Source organism: Rhinopithecus bieti, unplaced genomic scaffold, assembly GCF_001698545.2.
Source record: "Rhinopithecus bieti isolate Rb0 unplaced genomic scaffold, ASM169854v2 scaffold_22452, whole genome shotgun sequence".
NCBI lineage: Eukaryota > Metazoa > Chordata > Mammalia > Primates > Cercopithecidae > Rhinopithecus > Rhinopithecus bieti.
Genome location: NW_016810444.1, coordinates 374,628 through 401,258, shown reverse-complemented (window position 1 = coordinate 401,258; position 26,631 = coordinate 374,628). Strand labels below are relative to the sequence as shown.

Below are 26,631 nucleotides of genomic sequence, written 5' to 3'. Positions count from 1 at the left end.
CAGATCTAGCTGTTCCTGAAGCTAGACTGATCTGTTCTGGGCATGAATCAGTACATTCTGCTCCCTCTCTTTTTTATTTTTATTTTTTTCTTAAGTTGGATTTCAGTCTCTTACAATGCAGTGGGCCTAGATTAATATGACCTTCTTTCTTTCTTTTCTTTTCTTTTTTCTTTCTTTCTTTCTTTCTTTTCTTTCTTTTTCTCTCTCTCTCTTCTTTTTCCCTTTCTTCCTTTCTTTGTTTCTTTCTTTCTTTTCTTTCTTTTCTTCTCTTTCTCTCTTTCTCTCTTTTCTTTTCTTTTTTTCTTTCTTTCTTTTTTTTGAGACAGAGTGTTGCTCTATCGCCCAGGCTGCAGTGCAGTGGTGTGATCTCAGCTCACTGCAACCTCTGCCTGCTGGATTGAAGCGATTCTTCTGCCTCAGCCTCCCGAGTAGCTGGGATTGCAGGCATGTGCCACCACGGCCCGGCTACTTTTTCGTATTTTTAGTAGAGACGGGGTTTCTCCATGTTGGCCAGACTGGTCTCGAACTGCTGACCTCAGGTAGTCCACCCGTCTCGGCCTCCGAAAGTGCTGGGATTACAGGCGTGAGCCACTGCACCTGGCACCGAGCCATCAAAGACTGGCATTTCTATCATTTTAGAGTAGCTGCTGCATAGTATAGCTGTGTCTGGGCAACTGACTAGCCATAAGGGGAAGCATACATCAGATAATACAAAAATCATGATGGATTAAAATTAAATATAAACTAGCTAACAAACTCATCAACTTCAATCCAGAAGCATCGTTTGTATCCTTCTTAGTCATAATTCTAAAATGTCTATAATATAATTGTATGCATACATTTGAAGGGAAAAAAGGAACACTTTTTTGTAGTGGAGAAAGCCTGAGTATTAAAGTAGATCTAGATCTGAATCTTGTGTGACCTTGTTTAAGTTACTTAACTTTGTTTTCTCTTATGAATAGGTGAGAGAATAAAACCTGATTTTTAGGATTGTTTTACAGATTAGATTAAATTATCTGTGTAAGGCACTTAGTACCACTACGTACATATAACAAACTTGAAAGGAATGTTAGTGCCTTTTGCAGATTCTCTTTCTAGTTCATGATGTAGCTTAAGAAAATAGGCCATAAAAATGACCCTATATCTATATATTGTAGGCATGGGCTATTTAAATATTTGGCTAGCTTCAACTTCAGCAAACTTAACCAGCAAATATTTATTGTCTACATGTCTAACAATGATTTTACACAAGGAGGGAGGAAATATTAATAAAAGTAATAGTATAAAATGGTCTTTACCTTCAAAATTGTATATGATGTCATTAATTTTTTTTAGCCATTTTTGCTATTGTAAATTGATTTTTTTCCACTTCCCACAGGAAAGCTTAGATATGCCAACAACAGCAATTACAAAAATGATGTCATGATCAGAAAAGAGGTAAGTTCTATTTGAATGTCTTTTTTTTTTTTTTTTTTTTTTTTTTTTTTGCATTTAGCCCATTTTCTTCAAGTCTGTGTTGAATTTACAAAAGTACATCTAAGGCTGTATCGTAAAGAAGAAGGCAATTTACAGATTGAAAGAGTTGCCATTTAAATTAGATACAATGGTTGCATCCATAGGAATGAGAAAGTTCAGAGAACTAACTTTGTTGTGAACTACACTTGCATTTATTTATTTATTTTTATTTTTATTTTTATTTTTTGAGACAGAGTCTCGCTCTGTTGCCCAAGCTGCAGTGCAGTGGCGTGATCTCAGCTCACTGCAACCTCTGCCTCCCAGGCTCAAGCAATTCTCCTGCTTCAGTGTACTTGCATTTATTACTGTTCACCTTACAGATCTTGTGATCTAACCACTTGGGGGTATTTGGATCTTAATGTTACAAAGGCAGAATACAGTGTTTCAAAGACGGGTAATGATGAGAAGAGGGAAAAATAAATGTGAGAGGAAAGGGCAAGAGATGAAGAAAAGTAATATAACAAGGATAAATGATTATCTCTCATTCTCTACTTTTGGAATCAATTAAATTTTTCTATATTCCTCTATTTGAATATTCAGAGTTTGTAACTCTTATTTCATTCGGAGTTGAGGGGTGACATAGGTGGACATTATCAATTTTATTATGATTGATTTTTAGGCTTATGTGCACAAGAGTGTAATGGAAGAACTGAAGAGAATTATTGATGACAGTGAAATTACAAAAGAAGATGATGCTTTGTGGCCTCCCCCTGATAGGGTTGGCCGACAGGTTTGTATTTAGTGATTCTTTAAGTGCATAAATATTAAAAATTGATAATACTATTATGATTACCCTTATTTATTTTGAATGAGTCTAAGTTGATTCTTTGGCTTTCCATTTAATAGACACCTGGTAAATTCTCTTTAATTTTGTCTCTTAGTTCCGTTTTTCTGTGCTACCTGCTAGTAGTGAAGGAGTCAGTGCATAGCTCTAAATTTAGATACCTTTCTCTGTAGTCACCCTAGCCAACGTTAGGATGCTTTCACAGTGCAGTGTTATGAATAATTTCTGTTGTGTGTTAATCACTTTTATTAAGAATATGACTATGTAAAATTTACTTTTGCCAAATCATAACTTTTAAAATTCTTATTTGCATCCCTATACCCCAGAGAGAGACTTGATTGGTGGTTTCTTTGTTAAAACTTGTGATTGCATTTGCCTCTCATATTCCTTCAGAATAATTGATTTTTCTCAAAAGGCTTCTGAAGAACTCTGAAAGCCTAATTTCACTCTGTAAAAAGAAAGTTTGGTTTCTGAATTGGGTCTTTTCAGCTCTTGGAGAAATGAGATACAACCCCTGGAAGGAAGAAACATTTAATTTCACTTTTGTATATCCCTGAGGATTATACTTTATATCACCTTCTTTGAGTAGAAGAAAATGTGGAGAAATCTAACACATGCTGACACTCTGTAGGAGTAACTTAACTTTTCTGTTTAAAGAAACATTATTTAGAAGAGCAAAGGTAATAGTTAACAGTATTTATTTTAAGCATCATATCACTTTTAAAAAGCAAATTTAGGCCTCAGTTTGTTTTATGCAGATATACAGATGTACTAAAGAGCAAACCACAGCAGCTAACCTTTTATATCATTTAGACTCGGGGACAGCCTAGTATTTTATCTACTCGCTTAAGGATGTGTTCATGGGTTTTGGTTAGTGGGGAGGAGTAGGCATGCTTCAGAAGTTGCCTTTTGTATCAGGTCAAAGGTTTTATGGCTGTTAGAGCATCTTAGCTAATTCTCCATTTGGTGTGTGTCATAAACTGCATAATTAGGCCTCTGGTTAAATAGCTAGGATTGTCTTCAATAGTATCTGTTAACTTGAAAATTCATTACAGATACAGCTTCTTAATTACTGGTTTTAGGCCTGCAGATACACAATATAGGGAAAAATCTATACAGTAATGACAGCACACTAGGAACATCTACAGTATGGTTTTTTTTTTTAAAAACTAGTTCTTAATTTTAGTTATTTTGTGGAGTATTAGTTTTTTTTTTTTTGAGACGGAGTCTCGCTCTGTCACCCAGGCTGGAGTGCAGTGGCTGGATCTCAGCTCACTGCAAGCTCTGCCTCCCGGGTTTACGCCATTCTCCTGCCTCAGCCTCCCGAGTAGCTGGGACTACAGGCGCCTGCCACCTTGCCCGGCTAGTTTTTTTGTATTTTTTAGTAGAGACAGGGTTTCACCGTGTTAGCCAGGATGGACTCGATCTCCTGACCTCATGATCTGCCCGTCTCGGCCTCCCAAAGTGCTGGGATTACAGGCTTGAGCCACCGCGCCCGGCCCCAGAGTATTAGTTTTGAAGTCTTACAGTCTTGGGATCAAATATAAGTACCATCCTTATTAGTGGTTATAAATATCAACAGGTGTTTTCCTCTGCTTTATGAGTTTTGAATTACCTATTTGTAAAATAGGTGAATAAGGGTATTTTCAAGATTACAGAGAGTATAAAGTCCCTAGCACTAGAGCCTGACATACAGTAGGTGCTAAACTGGTGGTGGTGGTGATTAATATTATACATTTTATTTGTAGAATCTTCCAGAAAGAAAAAATACGTATTTATCATATTAAAATGGTCTTATACTCCTATCATTTTTCCAACATGTGCTTCAAAGTGATGTCTTCAGTTTTTACTGACATTGTAAGAAATATTTCTTTGTCATTTTGTTTCATCGTGTCTTCTTTATGTCTCTGGAAAGCAATTCTTTGTTGGTCCTAAACTTGGGGGTAGTACTCGTGAGCAGTTTTTATTTTAAGGATATAGTTTATATCTAATACACCAAGTTTCTTTTCCCCCACCACCCCGCTAGACTGGTTGACTGCTAGAAAACTTGCAACTAAAATTGGGATCCATTTGTAGCAAGAATACAGATATCTCTGGGATAGATTTTATATTAACTACATTTTCTGCTATTTTTTTTTTAGGAGCTTGAAATTGTAATTGGGGATGAGCACATATCTTTTACCACATCAAAAATAGGTTCTCTTATTGACGTAAATCAGTCAAAGTAAGTATGTTAAAGAATTTTGGCTAAGTTGTCATTATTAGAGAGGCTCATTTAGAACTATAGTATAGTCAGTTTGTTAGCCAAGATAATTTCATTAGCTTCCTATCAGTTTATTATGCAGATGTAATTCTGATTTTTATGTCATTAAAGGCTTACTATCTTGTCTCTCAGTAGAAGTTAGCAGAGTATTTCATCAATTGTCCAAAAAAGTTTAATCCAACAGCTGTATATAATAATGCCCAAATTGTATTAGCTATTTTGTATAAAAATATGGATATAGTATCAGAAAATCCAAAGAAAAGAAGTCCTTATTGGATTATATCAGCCTCATTAGGTCCATGTCATCTCACTTTCCTCCTTGGGCTCAATACTTGGGAAAAAGATGGAAAAAATCCAGTCTAGCCTAAGTATCCTTTAGCTACCAATGTCCTCCCCAGATCTCTCTCTCCTCCGCCCCAGGGTTTTGTAGTACATCCCATTTTCTTGGTCTGATCCAAGCCACTTATTTGTGCCCATTCCCCTCAAAGTGTCCCATAGTGCTCTTACCTTTTTCTGTCACTCTAAATTGTAATAACCTATTTGTCTGCTTTAAGTAAGCTCCATGAGAACCTTGCTGTATCCACAAAGTTAGCATAGTGCCCTGCACATAATAGATGCTTTCAATAAATATTTATTAGAGGAAAGGAGAAAGGAATGAATGCATAATGACTATTGGACACAAAAGTCTGTGTTCACAGAGACCAACTGGATACTTTTAAACTATGAAATTTCTTTTCCTACATTTGGTGAGGATGTGGCATTGATACCCTATTGGGATTATAAATTGGTAGTGGTTTTTGGAAAGCAATTTGGTAATATGCATCAAAAACTGTTGACATTTTCATTCACCTTTGGCCTAGTAATTTCATTTCTGAGCATCTCTTCTATGGAACTACTCCTAAATATTGGAAAGGCTTTATTATGCATGAAGATGCTCATTGAAGTATTATTAATAATGGGGAATTAACCCCAGTGTCTAACAAGGAGAGAATTATTAAATTAATTAAAAATTACTAGGGAATTTTTTTTTTAATGCTGTGGGGAAAGTAATGTAAAAGGGGCACAGGGAATGATTTTAGTTATTAAAATTAGAGAAACATCAAAATGTTCACAGTTATTCTGTGAAATGGTGGCATTACGGTATTTTATTAGACATTTTATGATGCGGTTATGACATTCATAAGGAGATGAATAAATACTAAAATGAATACTGATGAAGAAACTATTTTTTTCTTATAGAAAAGATATTCATTTTATGCTCTAGTTGTTGGCAAAATCCTTCCCTTCTCCTAAATTTTGTTAACTTAATTGTTATAAGATTTTAATTTTGTTTTGTTTTAGGAATTTAAATAATTGTTTTATCCTAGGAAGAAAAAGTAACTTTTACCTTTTTAAATTTTAGGGATCCTGAAGGTCTTCGAGTATTTTACTATTTGGTACAAGACTTAAAATGTTTAGTTTTCAGTCTTATTGGATTACACTTCAAGATTAAACCAATTTAAATTGTATGTTTTCAAGCTGTTTGTATATTTAATTAAGGGATGGGAGGGGTTATTTGTCATTTACAATATTGAGGTTTTTATGAATGTGAAGCAAACAAAAAGAAATTTGTATGTAAACTGAAAATAAGAAAATACATTAGCAAGCTTAATGGTTATCCTTGCTTGAGTCCACATGGGTTGGACAGTCCCCACACACATTAAATTCTGTAAATAAAAGCCACCTTTTGTTAAAAATTTGCTCTAATAAAACATACCAAATCCTGGTTGCAGAGTAGTTTTTTGTTTTTTCTAGGAGGCTATATCTCTAATTCACTTTAGAGATAATAAGAAATTGTTCTGGTAGGTATATCCTGTGACAGAAGATACTTTAGGTGGAAATATGTAGCCATATTCCCATCCATGAAAGGCAATTGTAGATCTTCCCTTATTTCCTTCATACATGATTGGATTTAATTTTGGGGGGCTTACAGAAGGTCCGGTTTTTTTTTTTTTTTTTTTTTTTTTTTTTACAGTTATCACAAACCCCTCAGGGATTATTCACATTTAAATATTTTCAATTATAAGCAGTGATGTCCTAAAGTGTTACAAGAGTGAAGTCTGCCTCATGTTAGGCATATCTTCGATTATGTCCTTGTTCCTTATTTCACAATGTATTTGGTGTGTAGGGGAGGGGGAAAACTAAATGAGTTTTCAGCTTTATAAATTGTTAAACATTTAGACAAACGTACATGTGCGTATGAATGAACAGAAATATTTTAACTCCTATTGACCACGGGTCTCACTTAAGTTTCCCAGTTCCTTTCAACCTCTTTCTAATAGATTTCCTCTTTCGTTACTTTTAGTAACCATGTCCCTTGTTTCCTCTTATTCTTCCATCTGAACCTCCACTCTTTAAAAGTTGTACTGTTCCAGTAGTTATAATCCACTTGCCCTAGGAACAAGTTAGCACTGACTTTTGGGTGGAATAATTAGTTTCTGGAGGCTTGCCAGGACTCCTGAGCAACTAGGCTCTACAGTCGGGCTGTCCAATAACTTTTTTGCAATAATGGAAATGTTCTATGTGCAGTCCAGTAGGGTAGCCACTGGCCAAATGAGGCTACTGATTACTTGAGGTGTGCCTCGTATAACTGAACTTATGGTGCTATTTAAACAATTTTTTTTTCTAACGTGAAAAGGATAAAACATACAAAACTCTTGACAATTATAAAGTGAACACCTATGTGCCAACCTAGATTCTATACTTAACATCTTTTTTATTGTAATAGCTCTTATAATAAATCTTGGTTTTTTACTTAACTGGTGTAATTGGTGCCAGTAAGCTACTTCTTCTTCTTCTTTTTTTTTTTTTTTTTGTAGTGCTATTTAATTTTGATTAAATTTAGATAGCCACATGTGTCTAGTGGCTACCCTTTGGACATTATAGCTCTAGAGCATGGCTTGGTAACCTGTTTGCCATGGAGCACTAGATGGTCCTTTTCACTCCTCAGAATGCATGCCCATTGTCTTCAGGTTTGCCGTGGAAAGTCAAATGATTTCCACTTCATTATGCAAGTACACCATCATCTTCAGGTCTTTTGTACGTAAAATATTTCTGTTCCAGTTGTAGACCTTGATGATTGTTCAGTATGAAATCGTATTATAATTTTCTTGCATTTAGATGTCAACCTCAAGAAGAAAGAGGAACAATCGCCTTTCGAACTTCCAGTGGGCCTGCAGTTTTTGGTTGTTCCTCAAAATAACCTTCATTCTCTGGCTCCTGTTGAATAAGCTGATCCATTCAAAACTGAACAAGGTTGAGGAGAAATAGTGCTTATATTAAAAAATCTTTAAGTCTTTGTCCCCATTCTCTAACTTCCTTATGTTTTGGTTATTTAGCTCTATACCTACTATCTACTAGAATTTCTCATATTTAAACCAAGATGGGAGACTAGGTCATTAGGAAAATATTATCGTCTACAATTTTCTTATACTTTGATCTGTCTTTTATTTGATCGTAAGCTGCTGATGGACAGTGATCATTATAAACTGAATTTTGTATAGTACTAGTTTTATATGAAACTAGATTTTTATTGCACTCAGGTTATGTTCCTTTGACCTCTTTCCTTAATAAAGAGACCACTTGAAATAATGCAAGTACTGTTTCTGCACCTCATCCCACCACTTCCCTATTCATGAGATGGTGCAGAACCCTAGCACAGTCTTTTCCATATAGTAGGTGTTTTTTAAGTTTGTTGAATTGGTTGCTGTCTTGCTCTGTCTTTAGATTATTTGCCTTTAGATTATTTATCTTGGGTATAGGTATTGGTATCAGGAATTGGTATCAGGCTGAGTCTATTTGTATGGATATTTTTAATGTAAACATAAATTAACTGAGATGATTTATTTATTCTATTGTTAGACTACTTTGTTTTGATTCGAAATGTGTGAACCTGTGAGCATGAACTGTGCTATAAGTTTAACCACTGATCCCTTTAATTAATAACTGGATTCCTAGCATGAATGGATAATGAAGTAGAATAGAACATTTTAAAAATTTAATAAAGATAACAGAGATAAATGAAGGATTTCAGGGTGAGTTCAGAATCTGCCTTGGCTGACTTTCCTATGATGCACAGTAAAGTTGGATAACTACCACTCAAAATCTCTGGTATCTACATTGTCCTAATTTGAACTGTGTGATGTGGTGGAGAGAATACTGATTTAAGAATCAGAAGTCTTAATTACAGATCAGCTTAACTATTTTCCCTTAAATTGCCATTGGCAATCCTTTTTTTGCCCTTATGTCATCATGGTTAACTTAGTTCCTGAGGTGGCCCTCTTGTTTGGTTTCTCAGAAATAAGAGGAAGGATGGTTACTGTTTGATCGGTTACTAGAGGTCCAGTTGAGACAATGTATTTTAAACTTAGAGCATTTGAATATATCTTACTGTAAAGACAAGAAGGACAAAAAGGGTGATTAGGAAAACAGAAAATCTCAAGCTAGAGATTTTTTTTTTTTTGAGACAGAGTCTCGCCCTGTCACCCAGGCTGGAGTGCAGTGGCGTGATCTCAGTTCACTACAAGCTCTGCCTCTGGGGTTCATGCCATTCTCCTGCCTCAGCCTCCCAAGTAGCTGGGACTACAGGTGCCCGCCACCACGCTCGGCTAGTTTTTTGTATTTTTTTTAGTAGAGACGGGGTTTCACTGTGTTAGCCAGGATGGTCTCTATCTCCTGACCTTGTAATCCGCCTGCTTCGGCCTTTTTTTTATCTTTTTCTTTACTATAAGAGCCAGTGTCATGCAGTGGGATAAAAGTTAGGCATTAGAACAAATAAAAAAAGGAGATGAGAACTTGTCTGGGTGAGGTTAGTCCTCCCAATGAAATGATTCAGACTATCTTCCCTGCATGCTAGGGTTTTTTCCAGACATCCTTCATTTTAGTCTGGGGCAGGAAGAACAGGGTGCTGCTGTGAAATCATAAACCATTGAGGTTTGACAGTGTGACCTGAAGGTTTGAAGGTATGACTAGAAGCTGTGTGCTAAGCTTCTGGCTAACAGTATGGTCAGAAATGAGTGAGTAAAATATGTGGTTTCCCAAATAAAAAAGGCTTTTGCAGGAAACGAGCCAGAAAATAAGCAAATTAATACTTCATATATTCATATTTGTGTGTTACGTGCATGTTTTGCACAAAAGTGAATTTGGAAGACAAAGTACCAGAACATTCAAAACTCTCGTATTTCTCTTCTTTCTGTTTTATTAACTGGTTGTGATAAAGTTTAATACTTCCAACTTTGTGCCTCTTTAATCAAAAGGCCAAGTAGGGAGTTTCAATCCCATTTGAAGTTACTGTTATCTTCTGGTTCTGATTATGTTTTCCTTTGAAGGAGAAATTTGCCTTTTCCAGCAATTCAGAGCTTGGTAATGAAGAGAATACAGAAGGAGCAGCTAGAAAATTTGACTTTCCCATCATCAGTTTCATTCTGCCTCTTTTCAAAACTATGAACACATCTAGATTTTATAGTCAATTCCTTTTAACTTGATCCACTTTGTTCATCAAGTGCACTTGTAGGCATCATACCTCTTACATGTGCTACAGTTTCAATAATGAAAAAGACAGCGTTACGGACTTTATATTATGTTGGAGAGACAATATGTAAAAAGTATAAAAAAGGGTGCTCTGCATTTGTCTAGTCTCTATCCTGAGAACTATTCACCTTCTCTCTGGCTATATGGATGTAAATCAAAACAGAAAAATGCCTCTACATCACCAGTATCTATCTGCATGGGGCAGTAAGATATGCAGCCACAGAATGGTTTCTCTAGAGCAATGGTGGCACTGGTACTCCAAGCCTCATGGCAGGATAGAGAACCTGGCTCAGTGTGATATGTCAGGATTTCTCAACTGCAGTCCTGGTGTTTCCCCTATTACAACCTGAGGGGAAGAAAAACAAGAAAACAGTTACTTATTTTGAAGTGTAAGAAATCCTGTCTGTAGTGCTAACATTTATTAGTCCTAGCCTATGAAGCGTGTGATACTTTTATTGAACCTATGAGAAAAGTGAGGCTTGAGGATTTGGTTGACTTATTCGAATTTTATAGATAAGAAGGACTTGAATCTTGGACTTCAAGTAACAATTTTTAACATTGATGAGAGCCTCCCATATATATGCCAGGTTGTAGTTAGACACTTTGAGATGGATCTTATCTCATTTAACCCTCACAGCAACCTTGGATGGCAAAAAAAAAATCACTCTTTTGCTATGGTGAATACAAGACTTAGAGAAATGAAGTAACTTCCCTGAAGTCACATATGGGAGCTAGGGGCTAGCATTTCAAGCCAGATTTTCCTGGTTCCAGGATTCATACTTTGTGGCAAGACCTTGTTGGAAGCCTAGGTCCTTCTGAATTCATCGTCCATTGTGCTCTGTCTTCAGTCAGGCCTGATTTTAAACAGGAATGAAGAATGAGCAATAACGTTTCCTTATGCAAGTCAATGAATTTCTTCACTTTAGTTTCCTCATTTGTGAAATGGGGACAATAATAAATACTTGTAAATGTTGGGAGGTTTTAATATGGTCATATGCACAAGAGGTACTCCAATACATGACGGTATCTCTGTCACCTTTTCAACATCCGCTATTACTACACCCCAGCCCCTGCCCCCGTCACCCACTTCCTATCTTTTCTCACAGAACTAACTTCCTTTATTTATTATTTTGGCATTGAGATAAAGGAATACGGACCATCTTTACTCTGATTTGGGACTGACAAAACCAATCCAGGATGGAGGAAAAGAAGAAAATGCCCAGCAGCAAGTATTCCTGAAGCGCCCAAACTCCATGCATGAGACTTTGCCTTCATTATCAAGTAAAATTAGCCTCTGGGAGATGTTTCATCTGATGGCCTACACATGATGATGTGGCCGACTTCAGGGACTACATGTCCCTGTATCAGCAATTTCCCCTGCTGCTCTGTGCCTCTCTATCCCACACTCCTTATTAACCAGTATCACCTGATTTGAAGAACAATGTAAATTGGTTTCCTACAACTGTAATCAGAAGATTGAAAGAAACTGAATCCAGTAAAAGTGAAAGTCAATGAGAGATCTGAGTACATTCTGGCAGGGTCCACCTCATGGTAGAGTGATAAAAATGAATTTTTTAAAGTCTTCAGTATAGGTGAAAATGTGAGGCCTTGCTGGAAGGTTTTAGGGACAGATTTATGAAGTGAGATTTCGTAGATTTCAAGTAGAGAAATAATTTGCCAGTATCTTTTTCTGAAAAAATCAAATGTGAACATTTTCACACACAACTGATGGAATATGAATGGGAACATCTTTTCTGGAGGGCATTTGGTCACATGTATTAGACTTCTTTAAATACATATACCTTTTGACATATAATTTTATGCTTAAAAAGTTTCCCTAACAAAATATTCAAAAGTACAGACCAAATAGATTTTACAATAGCAAAAAATTGAAAACAATTTAAGTATCCAACAGTAGTGGATTGCCTAAATAAATGATGGTTTATCCCTGTGAATAATATTTAAAATAACATTTCAGATGAATTTCTTTAAAATAATGGAATACGTATTATTTATTAGAAAATAATAAATCAAAAATACTGTGTAAGGAATGATACCAACCTTGACAGTAAACATAACATACAGAGAAAAAAACTGGAAGAATATATGCCACAATTTTATAGTGGAATTATGGATGTTTTAAAGTAATTTTAAAAAATACATTTACCTGAAATAAACATAGATAGAAAAGGAACTTTTAAAAAAATAGTAACATATAGGAGAACATTTCTAACAGAGAGACTATTATTTAAACTAAGAGCTAAATATTTTAATCATTACACTTCTTTTATATATGTCTACATTTTTATACGTAGACATTTTAGTCATCTCTTTTACCAGCAGTTTCTCTTAGTTTTTTGTTAATGATGTTAGTTTTATTTTCTCCAAAGATGTGTACAAAATTTTATCTTTTCAGTCCTCAAATATTGATTTTGAATATTATTTTGCAAAGAGTACTAAGTGGTTGTTAGTTGAGATAGAGAATCTACAGCTCTTGACCATCTTTCCTTTCCCATCGGTATCAGCTTTCATCATACAATTTCCTCTTACCACTTTGGTCAAGAGGTGGGGCAGAAAATTTTGAGTTAGAGTAACATTCGAAGAGAATTTATTTCTGGCTTTCATGTTATAACCCCTTAGGGATCCAGGACCGGAAAGGCCAACTTCTCCCTCATTTTGAAATCAGCTTTCTCCACCTGCACAACTGCATAGCACAGATACAGGTAATATCCGCTTTTATTTTCTCAGATCTTTCTACCAGATTATCCTTAGCCTTACTAATTCTAGAAATATGGCATTTAATTACAAATGACTTAGCATTATAACAGGAATGACAAGAAAGCATTTGCTACTGATTCTATTAGAGCTGCATTACTCTGAAGGAAATTGTAGTTCAGTATTAACAAAAAGTTATTTTCTCTTTCTCAATATGCTATGACTTTTGCTTTGTGTTATCAAAATAAAGAATAGAGATTTGAGGAGTTACTTTTTACTTAAGTCTAACGATTTATATATTTTATCCATCTTGAATGACTCTATGATAGAAAATACCTATTTTTCTTAGGAAATTAGGGAAAATGTGACTGGGTTAGAAAATTTTGTAAATTAAAAAAATTTAGAAAAGAATATGGTTACATGTGCAATTTGTTTTTTCATATTTCTCGTTTCTTGGGTATCATCTTTTATGTTGACTAGCATAAGAAGTAAATTTTAGATATTTGCTGTTTAATTATTCTTTTCTATATTAACATTTATTAATAAATTGAATCTTTTATGGACATTAATGACTGCCTGTTGACAACTTTTATTTTCATATCGGCTTCTCTGGCAATATAATATACTGGAAGATTATTTCTAAAATTTTAATGTACATGGAATCATTTGAGATTAAAAATACATTTATCTGGGCTCCAACCGAAGTGGTTTTTATTTAGTACATCTTGCAAAAGGCACTGAATCTGGAATGTTAACCAATTTGCAATATTAACCCTCAAATAATTCTTTTGTAGAGGGTATATGTGATACATTTGGGAAACACTCTGGTAGAGTCAAGTATAGTTGAAAAGAATGCAAGAACTTTGTTATATTTATATGTATGTTAGAATACATGTAAGTTTTTAAAAGCCAAGCTATTTTTATTTTTTCAGAATTTAGATTTTTTGTTGAACTGATAGTTTTAAAGTGTTTCAGTGATTTATGGTGGTATCAATTTTGCCTAACATTTGTATATGTATTTTGAATATTTTGAGCAAAATTGGCTGGATGAATAGAACAATAATCTATTGGTAGATTTTTTTTCTCATCATTTCTGTATTTTCTAATTATTATGACTGTGATCACTAGAAATATAAATGACTTTAACAAAAATGTTGAAAGATTTTTCATTTCTTCTATAAATGAGGCTCACTCTACATGCTTTAGGCACTTAGTTAATAAACACACACCAACAGACACAGACAGACACACACACATCTCTTAGCATCAAATCCTGGTGTGTTCCTATTGGCTGACATTTTAATTTTTCTTTCAACAGAAGCCATCCTGTTGCAGGATTTGAATGCAAAACTTATCTTCTTACTCTAAAGATGAATGATCAGGGAGAGATTTATTCAACCCTGAGATTTTTGCAGTCTCCTTCAGAGTCACAGAATAGATTAAGGCCTGATGATACTCAAAGGCCTGGGAAAACTGATGACAAAGGTATGCATTTTAAGCATCTACATTCACCTGTTTCTTATGGATTGTCAAACTTTTGACATTTGAAAAAAGATTCGTATCTGTACTTCTGGTTATTGGCTGGTAATAAGAAGCTATAATGGGGTAGAGTAGTAGAAGTATTTTTTTTTAAGTTTTGAGGATGGAGAAATGAGTGAATTCTTTTAAATTTGAGAAGCTAGTAGAATGTTTTATTTAAATCTAGTCAAGAAGAATTTGTGAGGCCTTGATAATAAAGGACAGACTAGAGTCTAAAGAAAACCTTACGTTTTCTTAGGGACGTAAAAGTATAAGAGAGTGTGTAAGAAATGAAAATCAATGTTAAAACAACATTTTATGCAGATAGAAGATATTTTATGTGCCTTAAGTATTTACCAAATCTTAATGGCAATGATGCAGAAACAATGTTTGAATCAAAAGGGCATTCTAATTTTCTATTGCTCTCTCTCTCCCTTCAAATATGATCATTGTTAAACTCTACAATGAGAATAACTTTTACTGCTTTAATATAATCAGAGATACAACTTTCAGACACTGAGGATCTCAAAAGCGAAAGGCTATAGTATTGTTTAGAGAAAATAGAATTGATGAAAAGAAAGAAAACTTGATTTCTAGAAACTCCCTCAAAGATGGAGCCATCCATATTTGCAGCTTCAGAATATCCACTATTTGACTACTAATTTCTTAGCATTATTGACTGCTTTTCCTTTCTCTTCATGATTAGTTGTGATCACAGGAAGGAGCACACATGTTAGCTTAGATTTTACTACATGTTTTGTGTCTACTGCTATTGGTGCTTTTATGCGGGATGGACTTTTAAATCCTATAGAACTATTCCTGGGTGTGGGATTTCTACAATGCATGCATGTAACTTCCAGATTACACATTTAATATATCAGTATATTATATTGCCAGAGAAGCCAATATGAAAATAAAAGTTGTCAACAGGCAGTCATTAATGTCCATAAAAGATTCAATTTATTAATAAATGTTAATATAGAAAAGAATAATTAAACAGCAAATATCTAAAATTTACTTCTTATGTTAGTCAACATAAAAGATGATACCCAAGAAACGAGAAATATGAAAAAACAAATTGCACATGTAACCATATTCTTTTCTAAATTTTTTTAATTTACAAAATTTTCTAACCCAGTCACATTTTCCCTAATTTCCTAAGAAATTAGGTATATTTGATATATTTGATATATTTTGTCAAAGTTTTAGAGAAGATTGTCTCTTTGTTTCAAATGGTTTCTCAGGTCAAGGTTAGTAGTGAACCGAGCTCTTCCCCTGGTGATTATTTTCCTTATTTTGTATTTAAAGAGTTTTCAGTGCCCTGGCGTCTCATTGCAGTGATTCTTGGGCTCCTCTGTTTATTTCTTCTGATGATAGTCACAGTGTTGGTGACCAAGAGTGAGTAGCCAAATACAACTTTCTTGTCTGAGTAGCAGCAGTAACCCCTGATTGTGCAGATATTAACCATGCTCCATCCATTGTTCCCCGTCTGTAATCAGAGAGTGTCCCAGGTGGCTCTGGCCTTTGTTGGTGATTTTTTTCTGGGCATATCACAGTGTCATTTTAATGTACTTAACCTTGACCCTGAATCTGTGATGAGCTGTCTCACTGTGTATAATACATGGTAATATTCCTTGTCATAGAGGATTTAGTAATACATGTATTCTGCCATTTGGGTTTGATTGTTGTGAATCTGAGATAAACATTCTTTGAGGGACAACTGTTTGACAGAAATTATGGCTTTCTCTTGACATTTCTCAAAGTATGTAATGACGAAATGGTTTAGTAAAACAATCTACACATGCTGTTATATAATATTAAATTTAAGCTTTATCTTTTGTTTGAATTCCTTCATATCTTTAGAGAAAAGTCACTGAAATTTTATATTCAGATAAAATTACATACCTGGATCTTACTCTCTTTTCTGCTGCGGATATTCTATCTGCTCCAATAATAATTGTGCTATCCCTTCATGTTTCTTAGTTCAGATTTTCATATGCAGAAGATATGTGGTTAAATGTTGGCAAATTGACTTTTACTTTAGTGCTTATTTATAAATGATGTGTTATTAAAATGAACTAAACTGAGAGATAAGGTGTCGCCTTCATCATTTTATTCAGATATTTTCTTTTATTTATCCTACACTTAAGTTGCTAATGGTGAGAAATGTATGTTTCCCTTTTATGGTCAGTTTGTTGAGGTGTTACTTTCTAAATGTCAAATGACTAATTAAAGTAATGACTAATTAAAGTAATGATTAATGGTTGTCAGAGTGNGGGTAGAGTAGTAGAAGTATTTTTTTTTAAGTTTTGAGGATGGAGAAATGAGTGAATTCTTTTAAATTTGAGAAGCTAGTAGAATGTTTTTATTTAAATCTAGTCAAGAAGAATTTGTGAGGCCTTGATAATAAAGGACAGACTAGAGTCTAAAGAAAACCTTACGTTTTCTTAGGGACGTAAAAGTATAAGAGAGTGTGTAAGAAATGAAAAATCAATGTTAAAACAACATTTTTATGCAGATAGAAGATATTTTATGTGCCTTAAGTATTTACCAAATCTTAATGGCAATGATGCAGAAACAATGTTTGAATCAAAAGGGCATTCTAATTTTTCTATTGCTCTCTCTCTCCCTTCAAATATGATCATTGTTAAACTCTACAATGAGAATAACTTTTACTGCTTTAATATAATCAGAGATACAACTTTCAGACACTGAGGATCTCAAAAGCGAAAGGCTATAGTATTGTTTAGAGAAAAATAGAATTGATGAAAAAGAAAGAAAACTTGATTTCTAGAAACTCCCTCAAAGATGGAGCCATCCATATTTGCAGCTTCAGAATATCCACTATTTGACTACTAATTTCTTAGCATTATTGACTGCTTTTTCCTTTCTCTTCATGATTAGTTGTGATCACAGGAAGGAGCACACATGTTAGCTTAGATTTTACTACATGTTTTGTGTCTACTGCTATTGGTGCTTTTATGCGGGATGGACTTTTTAAATCCTATAGAACTATTCCTGGGTGTGGGATTTCTACAATGCATGCATGTAACTTCCAGATTACACATTTAATATATCAGTATATTATATTGCCAGAGAAGCCAATATGAAAATAAAAGTTGTCAACAGGCAGTCATTAATGTCCATAAAAGATTCAATTTATTAATAAATGTTAATATAGAAAAGAATAATTAAACAGCAAATATCTAAAATTTACTTCTTATGCTAGTCAACATAAAAAGATGATACCCAAGAAACGAGAAATATGAAAAAACAAATTGCACATGTAACCATATTCTTTTCTAAATTTTTTTAATTTACAAAATTTTCTAACCCAGTCACATTTTCCCTAATTTCCTAAGAAATTAGGTATATTTGATATATTTGATATATTTTTGTCAAAGTTTTAGAGAAGATTGTCTCTTTGTTTCAAATGGTTTCTCAGGTCAAGGTTAGTAGTGAACCGAGCTCTTCCCCTGGTGATTATTTTCCTTATTTTTGTATTTAAAGAGTTTTCAGTGCCCTGGCGTCTCATTGCAGTGATTCTTGGGCTCCTCTGTTTATTTCTTCTGATGATAGTCACAGTGTTGGTGACCAAGAGTGAGTAGCCAAATACAACTTTCTTGTCTGAGTAGCAGCAGTAACCCCTGATTGTGCAGATATTAACCATGCTCCATCCATTGTTCCCCGTCTGTAATCAGAGAGTGTCCCAGGTGGCTCTGGCCTTTGTTGGTGATTTTTTTCTGGGCATATCACAGTGTCATTTTTAATGTACTTAACCTTGACCCTGAATCTGTGATGAGCTGTCTCACTGTGTATAATACATGGTAATATTCCTTGTCATAGAGGATTTAGTAATACATGTATTCTGCCATTTGGGTTTGATTGTTGTGAATCTGAGATAAACATTCTTTGAGGGACAACTGTTTGACAGAAATTATGGCTTTCTCTTGACATTTCTCAAAGTATGTAATGACGAAATGGTTTAGTAAAACAATCTACACATGCTGTTATATAATATTAAATTTAAGCTTTATCTTTTGTTTGAATTCCTTCATATCTTTAGAGAAAAGTCACTGAAATTTTATATTCAGATAAAATTACATACCTGGATCTTACTCTCTTTTCTGCTGCGGATATTCTATCTGCTCCAATAATAATTGTGCTATCCCTTCATGTTTCTTAGTTCAGATTTTCATATGCAGAAGATATGTGGTTAAATGTTGGCAAATTGACTTTTACTTTAGTGCTTATTTATAAATGATGTGTTATTAAAAATGAACTAAACTGAGAGATAAGGTGTCGCCTTCATCATTTTATTCAGATATTTTCTTTTATTTATCCTACACTTAAGTTGCTAATGGTGAGAAATGTATGTTTCCCTTTTTATGGTCAGTTTGTTGAGGTGTTACTTTCTAAATGTCAAATGACTAATTAAAGTAATGACTAATTAAAGTAATGATTAATGGTTGTCAGAGTGAAATTTTTTCCTTTGTTTTAACTTTCAATATTTAACTATTATGAGTACTTATTTGTATTATGTCTATGCTATTAATTTTAGTCTTTCAGTGTGTTCAAGAAAAACATGAACAGCAGGAAATTCTAAGAAACTGTAGTGAAAAGTACATCATGCAAAATGATAACTACTTAAAAGAGCAGCTTTTGACAAATAAGACTTTAAAATATGACATTCTCAAAAAAGACAGCTTTCTGCAGAAAAAGGAACTGGATTCACTCCTCATGCTAAAGAACAGATGTCATAGAGAAAATGAGATCGTTTTAAAATTTTTGCAAAATACAGGTATGAAGGAAATCTTGAAAGAAAGATTGCATGATTTTACGTTATTTCTTCCCCTCCATAATCCTTGAAGCCTAACAAACAGGCTTATGATATGTATTAGTGATCTCTGAGGTCTACTGGGCAACTTTTAATCTGTGCCTTATAGATGTAGTGTGGATATCTTGGAGGTTTGCTTGTTTCAAATACGGGATTGGGACTCCAGGATCCATGTTTGGATTAGTAAAAGCCTATAGTTCCCAAAACTCATTGGCACATCTTACATTATTACTGCTCCCAAAAAGTGAACTAGTATGTAAACTCCCCTGAAAATTCTGATCGTTTCGGTCCTGTGAGCAAATTAAAGACTTCTACTTTTTGCTGACATAGAATATGGAGGTTTTCAGTTAAAATATATTTGCACTAAAATGGGCACAAGGACTTCTATTTGGATGCTGTTATAAAGATAATTGTGTGTGTTATGCACGTATGTGTGTTTCCATTCTGCCTTGATTTCACATATTTGGTTTATTTGTGATCAATATGTACTCCCTCCTGCACGTCTGCAAGATTTGCCATAGTGTTAATGTTTGTGCGACTCTGTGTGATGATACCATTAAAAGCACCTAAGGTATAAAAATATTAAATTTCATACAGTAAACTCTATTATCTTGCATAATGATGGAATTGACTTGGTTAATCAACAATTACTAAATATTTGTTTAGGATTTAGAGTTTACAAAGAACTTTTGTATATTTAATCTCATTTAGGCTTGGTAATTAGTAGAAATTTACCATCTCTATTTTTAAAGGTTGAGTAATATTTTTAAAATTTAGTATGGTATAAAATATATGAGGAAAAGAAAAAGTTTGAAAAATTTTTTCTTTTATTTAGAAAACATTCTAAAATCTTTTATAAAAACTTAATTCAGTTTTATTATTTTAGACAATTTTATTATTATTGATATACAAAATGCATATTTTAATGTTTTCAATTTGATGAATTTGGACAGAAATGAAACCATCACCACAATCAGAATAATAAATATATCCGTCATCTCCAAAAGTTTCCTCATGTCCTTTTATTTATTAATGTGTTTGCGGTCACACCATGAGATCTACCCTCTTAATAAGTTTTTAAGTGTACGATACAGTATCATTAACTATTGGCACTATGCTGCACAGCAGATCTCTAGAACCTAGGCATCTTGTATGACTGAAACTGTATACCATTGAACAACTCTTCATTTCCACTTCCTTCCAACCCTGGCAACCACCATGATATGCTTCTGTGAGTTTAACTATTTTAGATCCCTCATATAATTGGAATAATAAAGTATTAGTTCTTCTGTGACTGGCTTATTTCACTTAGCATTATGCCCTCAAGGTTCATCCACGTTGTCATATACAGAAGGATTTACTTCTTTTAGAAGCTGACTAATATTCTGTTTTTTGTATATAACACATTTTCCTTAGCCATTCGTCCATCAATGGACATTTAGGTTGTTTCCATAGCTTGGCTATTGTGAATAATGCTGCATTGGACATGGGAGTGAAGGTATCTCTTGTATTCCAGAATCTTGATGAACTTTGTATTATCATTATTGATTGCTATTGGGATTTTATTTAGTTATGGAGGGCTGAGAAACATATTGCTGTGGTTAGCAGAATACCAGATGACAAGAAGTTTGATGATTCACCTAATATATTGTAGGCAAATTCTCTGAAGACCACTGGTCCTGTTGTGGAGTAAACTGTTATTATTTTACCATGCAGAAGAAAGACTGGAAGGGATGTAAACAAACTTGTCAACATTGTAGATCATCTCTTTTGAAGATAGATGACAAAGATGAACTGGTATTTTACATTCACTTTTATTCTCTTGGACTCTGTCTCTCAATGTTGGACCTAAGATATTGAAGACTGACTGGAGTCCAGAATGAGAGACTTTAGCTAGTCTTTGTGTGTCTGTTGTGTGAGCAAAATGGTATAGTTAAGAGGCTCCCAGGCAACACTGCCTGCTAGTGGTCATATAATTCTGCTACTTACTAAATATTCAATACATGTTATCAATCATGATGACCATTATTATTAAGGATGCTGTTTGCGTTTCGCAAATCATCTCCCTGTGAGTGGTTATACTGCAGACTCCTTAGAAGGGGAGATGGATGACCTCTAGTATTTATTTAACCTCTCTGAGCCTGTCTTCAAAATGGAAATAATAATGAGGAACATAAAAGTGATAACAGCTTTACAAATTTGCCTCAATAGTGATTTTCATTGCATTCGTAGGTAACACTCACTTAACATTGTTATATATTATCTCAAGATGTGTATCTTTAAAACAGAATTGTAAAAAGAGAAAATATAGTGACATAGTGTAACAATACTGAATGATAGTGATAGCAATATTGAATATAACAATATTGAATTTTTTAAAAAATTGTGTTTAAAATTTTTAAAAAGTGTTACTAATAAAAGTTATCCAAATACTCAAAATATGTTTTATAGAGGTATGTTTGCAAAGATTAGCCTGAAACCTTTATTTATTGTTTAGGAAAACAACAGAAAATGTATATGCAAATCTAATGAATGTTTAAAATCATAGCATAAAAGAATTCATGATATCAAGTTATGAAATACTTTCATATAATAATTTCATATCAAATGTAAAACAGTTACATTTAAACCTATATTTTAAAATATATTTAGTCATTTAGTCAGATATTATGTAATATGTCACTTGGATATATTACATTTTAGACATAGTAAATACTTTCAAATACTTCACCCATTCCAGCTGTGGAACTATAGCAAGCCTTCCTCTTATGGGGCTTAAGATTTTACTGCACCCCTATCATACACACACCTTTTTATTTTAATAGATTTGTTCTGAGGACTCCTTTTTTCACTTAAGATTAAGTGATGTTCAATTTCCTACATCCTAAGTATTCTCCTGGAGTGTGATTTTGGATAGTTTCATAAAGCATTATAAAAATATTTAACAACTTTCCTATTGGTAGATATTTGGATTTTAAACTTTCCATGTTTTAAATAATCTGTGATACTGATAGCCATTTTTTTTTAACATAAATGAATAATATATTAATACGAGGGGGAAATGACTTTGGGAAATGGAAAGGCAGGGATCTAGGGAAGAGAGGTTTTTCTAGCGAGAACGGATGAAGGATGATATGGAGAGTAGCAGAGTACTGACCACAGAAACAGCTGGCCCCTTGACCTGTCCTTGTTCTCCCTCATCACACAGATGGGAATTCAGTCACTTAATATGTTTTGTTTCTATTATAGGCCTTCATTCAATCTCAGATTTATGAAAATAATTACTGGATTGGATTATCATATGATGAAAGGGAAAGTAAGTGGAAATGGATTGATAATGACACACCTGGAATGTAAGTGTCTGGAGTGCATTCAAACTGTAACACTGGTGTGGGGGGGTGAAAGGATTGTGTCTAAAGAGAATCTTTTCTCATTTCACACAGTTTAACTCATTTTCAAGCAGGAGTCTTTAGTAACAATTAGAACAATGAGTAAGAATGTTTTAGGAGGTATAGGTAGAAAAGGAAGAGAAGGGACATAAAGAGTTATTAATAATAATTTTAAAAGTATTATGTTAAACACATGCTCAGCAATATGTATTATGAGGTACATAAAATGAAACAAAATCATAAAGGAAGGTGGTGGTATGAACTGACTGGACCATCCTGTAAGTCAGCCATAATGATCCCTCCCACAACCACAAATGAGTATACTGAGTATCCAAAAAATTTATTTCAAGTTACTTTATATAATTAGTTTATACATACATACATATAAAACATGTAATATATATGTATATACACCTTCACTATAGACCTTCTATTTTGAAGTACATTATTAGTAAACTCTTGGGTTTAGATTTAGTTCTAATCTGGTTAAACTATTCACTGACTTTAAAAAAATCTTAATTATTATAATTTTAAGGGTGGGTTCTGCAAGTATTGTAATTCTGGACTGCAAACCTGCAAAGATGTCATGCAGAGGGAATTACCTTGATGGAATCATATTCTTCAAGCACACTCCCAGGCAAACTATACCAGAGGTCACAGAACAGAAGGGCTTACAGGCCAAATTAAGATCGTCAAATCACAGTTGGTGAAACCAATATAAAACCCATAGCACAGCCCAAAGGGAAAGAGAGGATAAGTTGTTGCACTTGGGATAAGGTGCAGGGTGAAAGGATCACCTGAATCTTGGGTTATGCAGTCTTCATATGACCTGACTCTCTCTGCTGCATAATCCTCCCCTGATGATGATATAGGGCCATCTTGTGGTGTGAGTAAGGGGACCCAACAGACAAAGTTTTTGTGGCCAGCACACACGTATTTCTACAGGGAAGATTCTGTCTTACAGGAACGTGTAAGCCTGGCCACAGTTGTACGTTTCCAGTTAACCTGATGAGCAGCTGTGGATTTAATTTGTGTTTCTTGGGCAGAGGCCAGAATGGGAATCACCAATGGGTGGTGAATTTAAGACCTCTTGAATGTTGAGTGTGTATGAGCCTCATGTGTATTTTGTGTATGTTTAGTGTCTATTTGGTCCCTTCTTTTTTGTTTATGTTTAATGCACACATACTTTATTTACTGTATCTATATCTAACACCTCATATGTTACTAATATTACCTGTTCACACCTAACATATCTTGTGAGTTCTACCTATGCCTTACAGGCTACTTGGTTTCATTTATCTTCCTTACCTGTTTCTTTATTTTCCTGTAGCAGATTTGAACTTTCTTAAGTAATACAGCAAATGCAAACATACGAGGGATGCTTTTTGATTTTGAATTCTTAAGTTGGATTATCAGTCTTCTTTTCTGCTTAGATCCAAGGTTCAAGACAATTCTGGGTGGTTTATACTGAACGTATATCCCTTTGAGTTCTCAGTCCTATGTAGCTTATCTTCTACTTAGAATCTCCATCTTGAGTGGAATTCATTTCAGCCTACTACATCCATTAAGGGAAAAACTATCTTCAGTGCTTCACTTGCCCTCTGCAGTGGCTTTACTTTACTTCATATTCAGCCTGAGTATGAATCTGCTTCTTATCAGTTTATGAAGTTATTCAAGAAGGTTTAACGTTTTTTATTCAGTATTTTAAATTGTTTTAAAGAACTCACTTAATCAACCATTTTGCTAAAATAGAAGTCATGCTTTAGATATTTTTCAAAGAATTGTCATTAGCTAATAACTCCTAGCTATAGGGTGGGGGAGGAAAGGAGACAAAACACAATCAATCAATCTCATCTCTGACTATATTCCAATTCTTCCCTTTTCTTCTTACAATATATATACATGAGCCCTGGTTATCTATGTTACAGATATTCAATTCCTCTCTCTCTCTTTTTTGTTGTTTTAGAGGCAGGATTTCACTTTGTCACCAGGCTGGAGTGCAGTGGCATGATCTCAGCTCACTGTAGCCCCGACCTCCTGGGCTCAAGTGATCATCCTGCCTCAGTCTCCTGAGTAGCTATGACTGCAGCCATGTGCCACCACACCGTGGTAATCTAGTAATTTCTGTATTTTTTGTAGAGATGGGATCTCACTATGTTGCCCAGGCTGGTCTTGAATTCCTGGGCTCCAGTGATGAGCCCACTTTGGCCTTCCAAAGTGCTGGGGCTACAGGTGTGAGCCACTGTACCTGGCCACCTTCTTTTTAATCTCTCACTTTTATTGGAAAAAAATTAGCACAGGAAAGCAATATATCATAATTTCATTGCAATACTGCAAGGTACTTTTGCCTTCTGACCAAAAATTGTCAGTGTGGAATAAAATGGGAGATTGTGGGTGTGATTAAGAGGTCATGATTCTATTTAATGGACTAAGAACAAAAGAAAATATTTTAGTGATGAAGTTATGATAAACATTTCCATATTCTAGACATTTAGGCAACAGAATTTTTTAAAAATCATGATTTATGTAATTGTAAGCTTTGGAATTAAACAGCTGGCTACATATGTTTTCTGTTCTACAGTAATTCTACAATAATGCGTTCTTCTTCTGGGAGAGGAGAATGTGCATTTTTGACCTCAACAAGAATGGCAACTATTGATTGCATTCAAAAGTACAATTGCATCTGTGAGAAGAGAACTGACTCTATTTTCTCTGATTCAGTGTGCACTAAGAAGAAAAGGTGAAAATGGAATGTTTTCTTTTTTTGTTTCCTATAATAATTTGTGATTANTTGCTAATGGTGAGAAATGTATGTTTCCCTTTTTATGGTCAGTTTGTTGAGGTGTTACTTTCTAAATGTCAAATGACTAATTAAAGTAATGACTAATTAAAGTAATGATTAATGGTTGTCAGAGTGAAATTTTTTCCTTTGTTTTAACTTTCAATATTTAACTATTATGAGTACTTATTTGTATTATGTCTATGCTATTAATTTTAGTCTTTCAGTGTGTTCAAGAAAACATGAACAGCAGGAAATTCTAAGAAACTGTAGTGAAAAGTACATCATGCAAAATGATAACTACTTAAAAGAGCAGCTTTTGACAAATAAGACTTTAAAATATGACATTCTCAAAAAAGACAGCTTTCTGCAGAAAAGGAACTGGATTCACTCCTCATGCTAAAGAACAGATGTCATAGAGAAAATGAGATCGTTTTAAAATTTTGCAAAATACAGGTATGAAGGAAATCTTGAAAGAAAGATTGCATGATTTTACGTTATTTCTTCCCCTCCATAATCCTTGAAGCCTAACAAACAGGCTTATGATATGTATTAGTGATCTCTGAGGTCTACTGGGCAACTTTTAATCTGTGCCTTATAGATGTAGTGTGGATATCTTGGAGGTTTGCTTGTTTCAAATACGGGATTGGGACTCCAGGATCCATGTTTGGATTAGTAAAAGCCTATAGTTCCCAAAACTCATTGGCACATCTTACATTATTACTGCTCCCAAAAGTGAACTAGTATGTAAACTCCCCTGAAAATTCTGATCGTTTCGGTCCTGTGAGCAAATTAAAGACTTCTACTTTTGCTGACATAGAATATGGAGGTTTTCAGTTAAAATATATTTGCACTAAAATGGGCACAAGGACTTCTATTTGGATGCTGTTATAAAGATAATTGTGTGTGTTATGCACGTATGTGTGTTTCCATTCTGCCTTGATTTCACATATTTGGTTTATTTGTGATCAATATGTACTCCCTCCTGCACGTCTGCAAGATTTGCCATAGTGTTAATGTTTGTGCGACTCTGTGTGATGATACCATTAAAAGCACCTAAGGTATAAAATATTAAATTTCATACAGTAAACTCTATTATCTTGCATAATGATGGAATTGACTTGGTTAATCAACAATTACTAAATATTTGTTTAGGATTTAGAGTTTACAAAGAACTTTTGTATATTTAATCTCATTTAGGCTTGGTAATTAGTAGAAATTTACCATCTCTATTTTAAAGGTTGAGTAATATTTTAAAATTTA

The 26,631-nt window shown here is 34.1% G+C and overlaps 2 protein-coding genes across 6 annotated transcripts in view; both read left to right on the top strand.

The window, feature by feature from the left end:
- The window catches only part of MAGOHB (mago homolog B, exon junction complex subunit), an 8,342-nt gene extending 2,015 nt beyond the window's left edge, over positions 1 to 6,327 (top strand). For both annotated transcript variants that reach the window (XM_017892025.1, XM_017892026.1), the window contains exons 2-5: positions 1,379 to 1,437; positions 2,135 to 2,245; positions 4,441 to 4,523; positions 5,965 to 6,327. In XM_017892025.1, the coding sequence (XP_017747514.1) occupies positions 1,379 to 1,437; positions 2,135 to 2,245; positions 4,441 to 4,523; positions 5,965 to 6,064 (353 nt within the window). In that variant the 3' untranslated portion in view covers positions 6,065 to 6,327. The remainder of the gene's footprint in view (positions 1 to 1,378; positions 1,438 to 2,134; positions 2,246 to 4,440; positions 4,524 to 5,964) is intronic.
- A 656-nt stretch (positions 6,328 to 6,983) lies between these two features.
- The window catches only part of LOC108542150 (killer cell lectin-like receptor 2), a 42,044-nt gene continuing 22,396 nt past the window's right edge, over positions 6,984 to 26,631 (top strand). The window contains exons 1-8 of one of the 4 annotated variants that reach the window (XM_017892023.1): positions 6,984 to 7,856; positions 12,771 to 12,853; positions 14,164 to 14,330; positions 15,672 to 15,761; positions 18,925 to 19,164; positions 20,855 to 20,997; positions 22,450 to 22,553; positions 25,171 to 25,379. In XM_017892023.1, coding sequence (XP_017747512.1) covers positions 14,216 to 14,330; positions 15,672 to 15,761; positions 18,925 to 19,164; positions 20,855 to 20,997; positions 22,450 to 22,553; positions 25,171 to 25,333 — 855 coding nt within the window. In that variant the 5' untranslated portion in view covers positions 6,984 to 7,856; positions 12,771 to 12,853; positions 14,164 to 14,215 and the 3' untranslated portion in view covers positions 25,334 to 25,379. Of the gene's footprint in view, positions 7,857 to 9,264; positions 12,854 to 14,163; positions 14,331 to 15,671; positions 15,762 to 18,924; positions 19,165 to 20,854; positions 20,998 to 22,449; positions 22,554 to 25,170; positions 25,380 to 26,631 lie in introns of those variants that run through there. The other 3 variants (XM_017892020.1, XM_017892021.1, XM_017892024.1) reach the window with 3 other exon arrangements.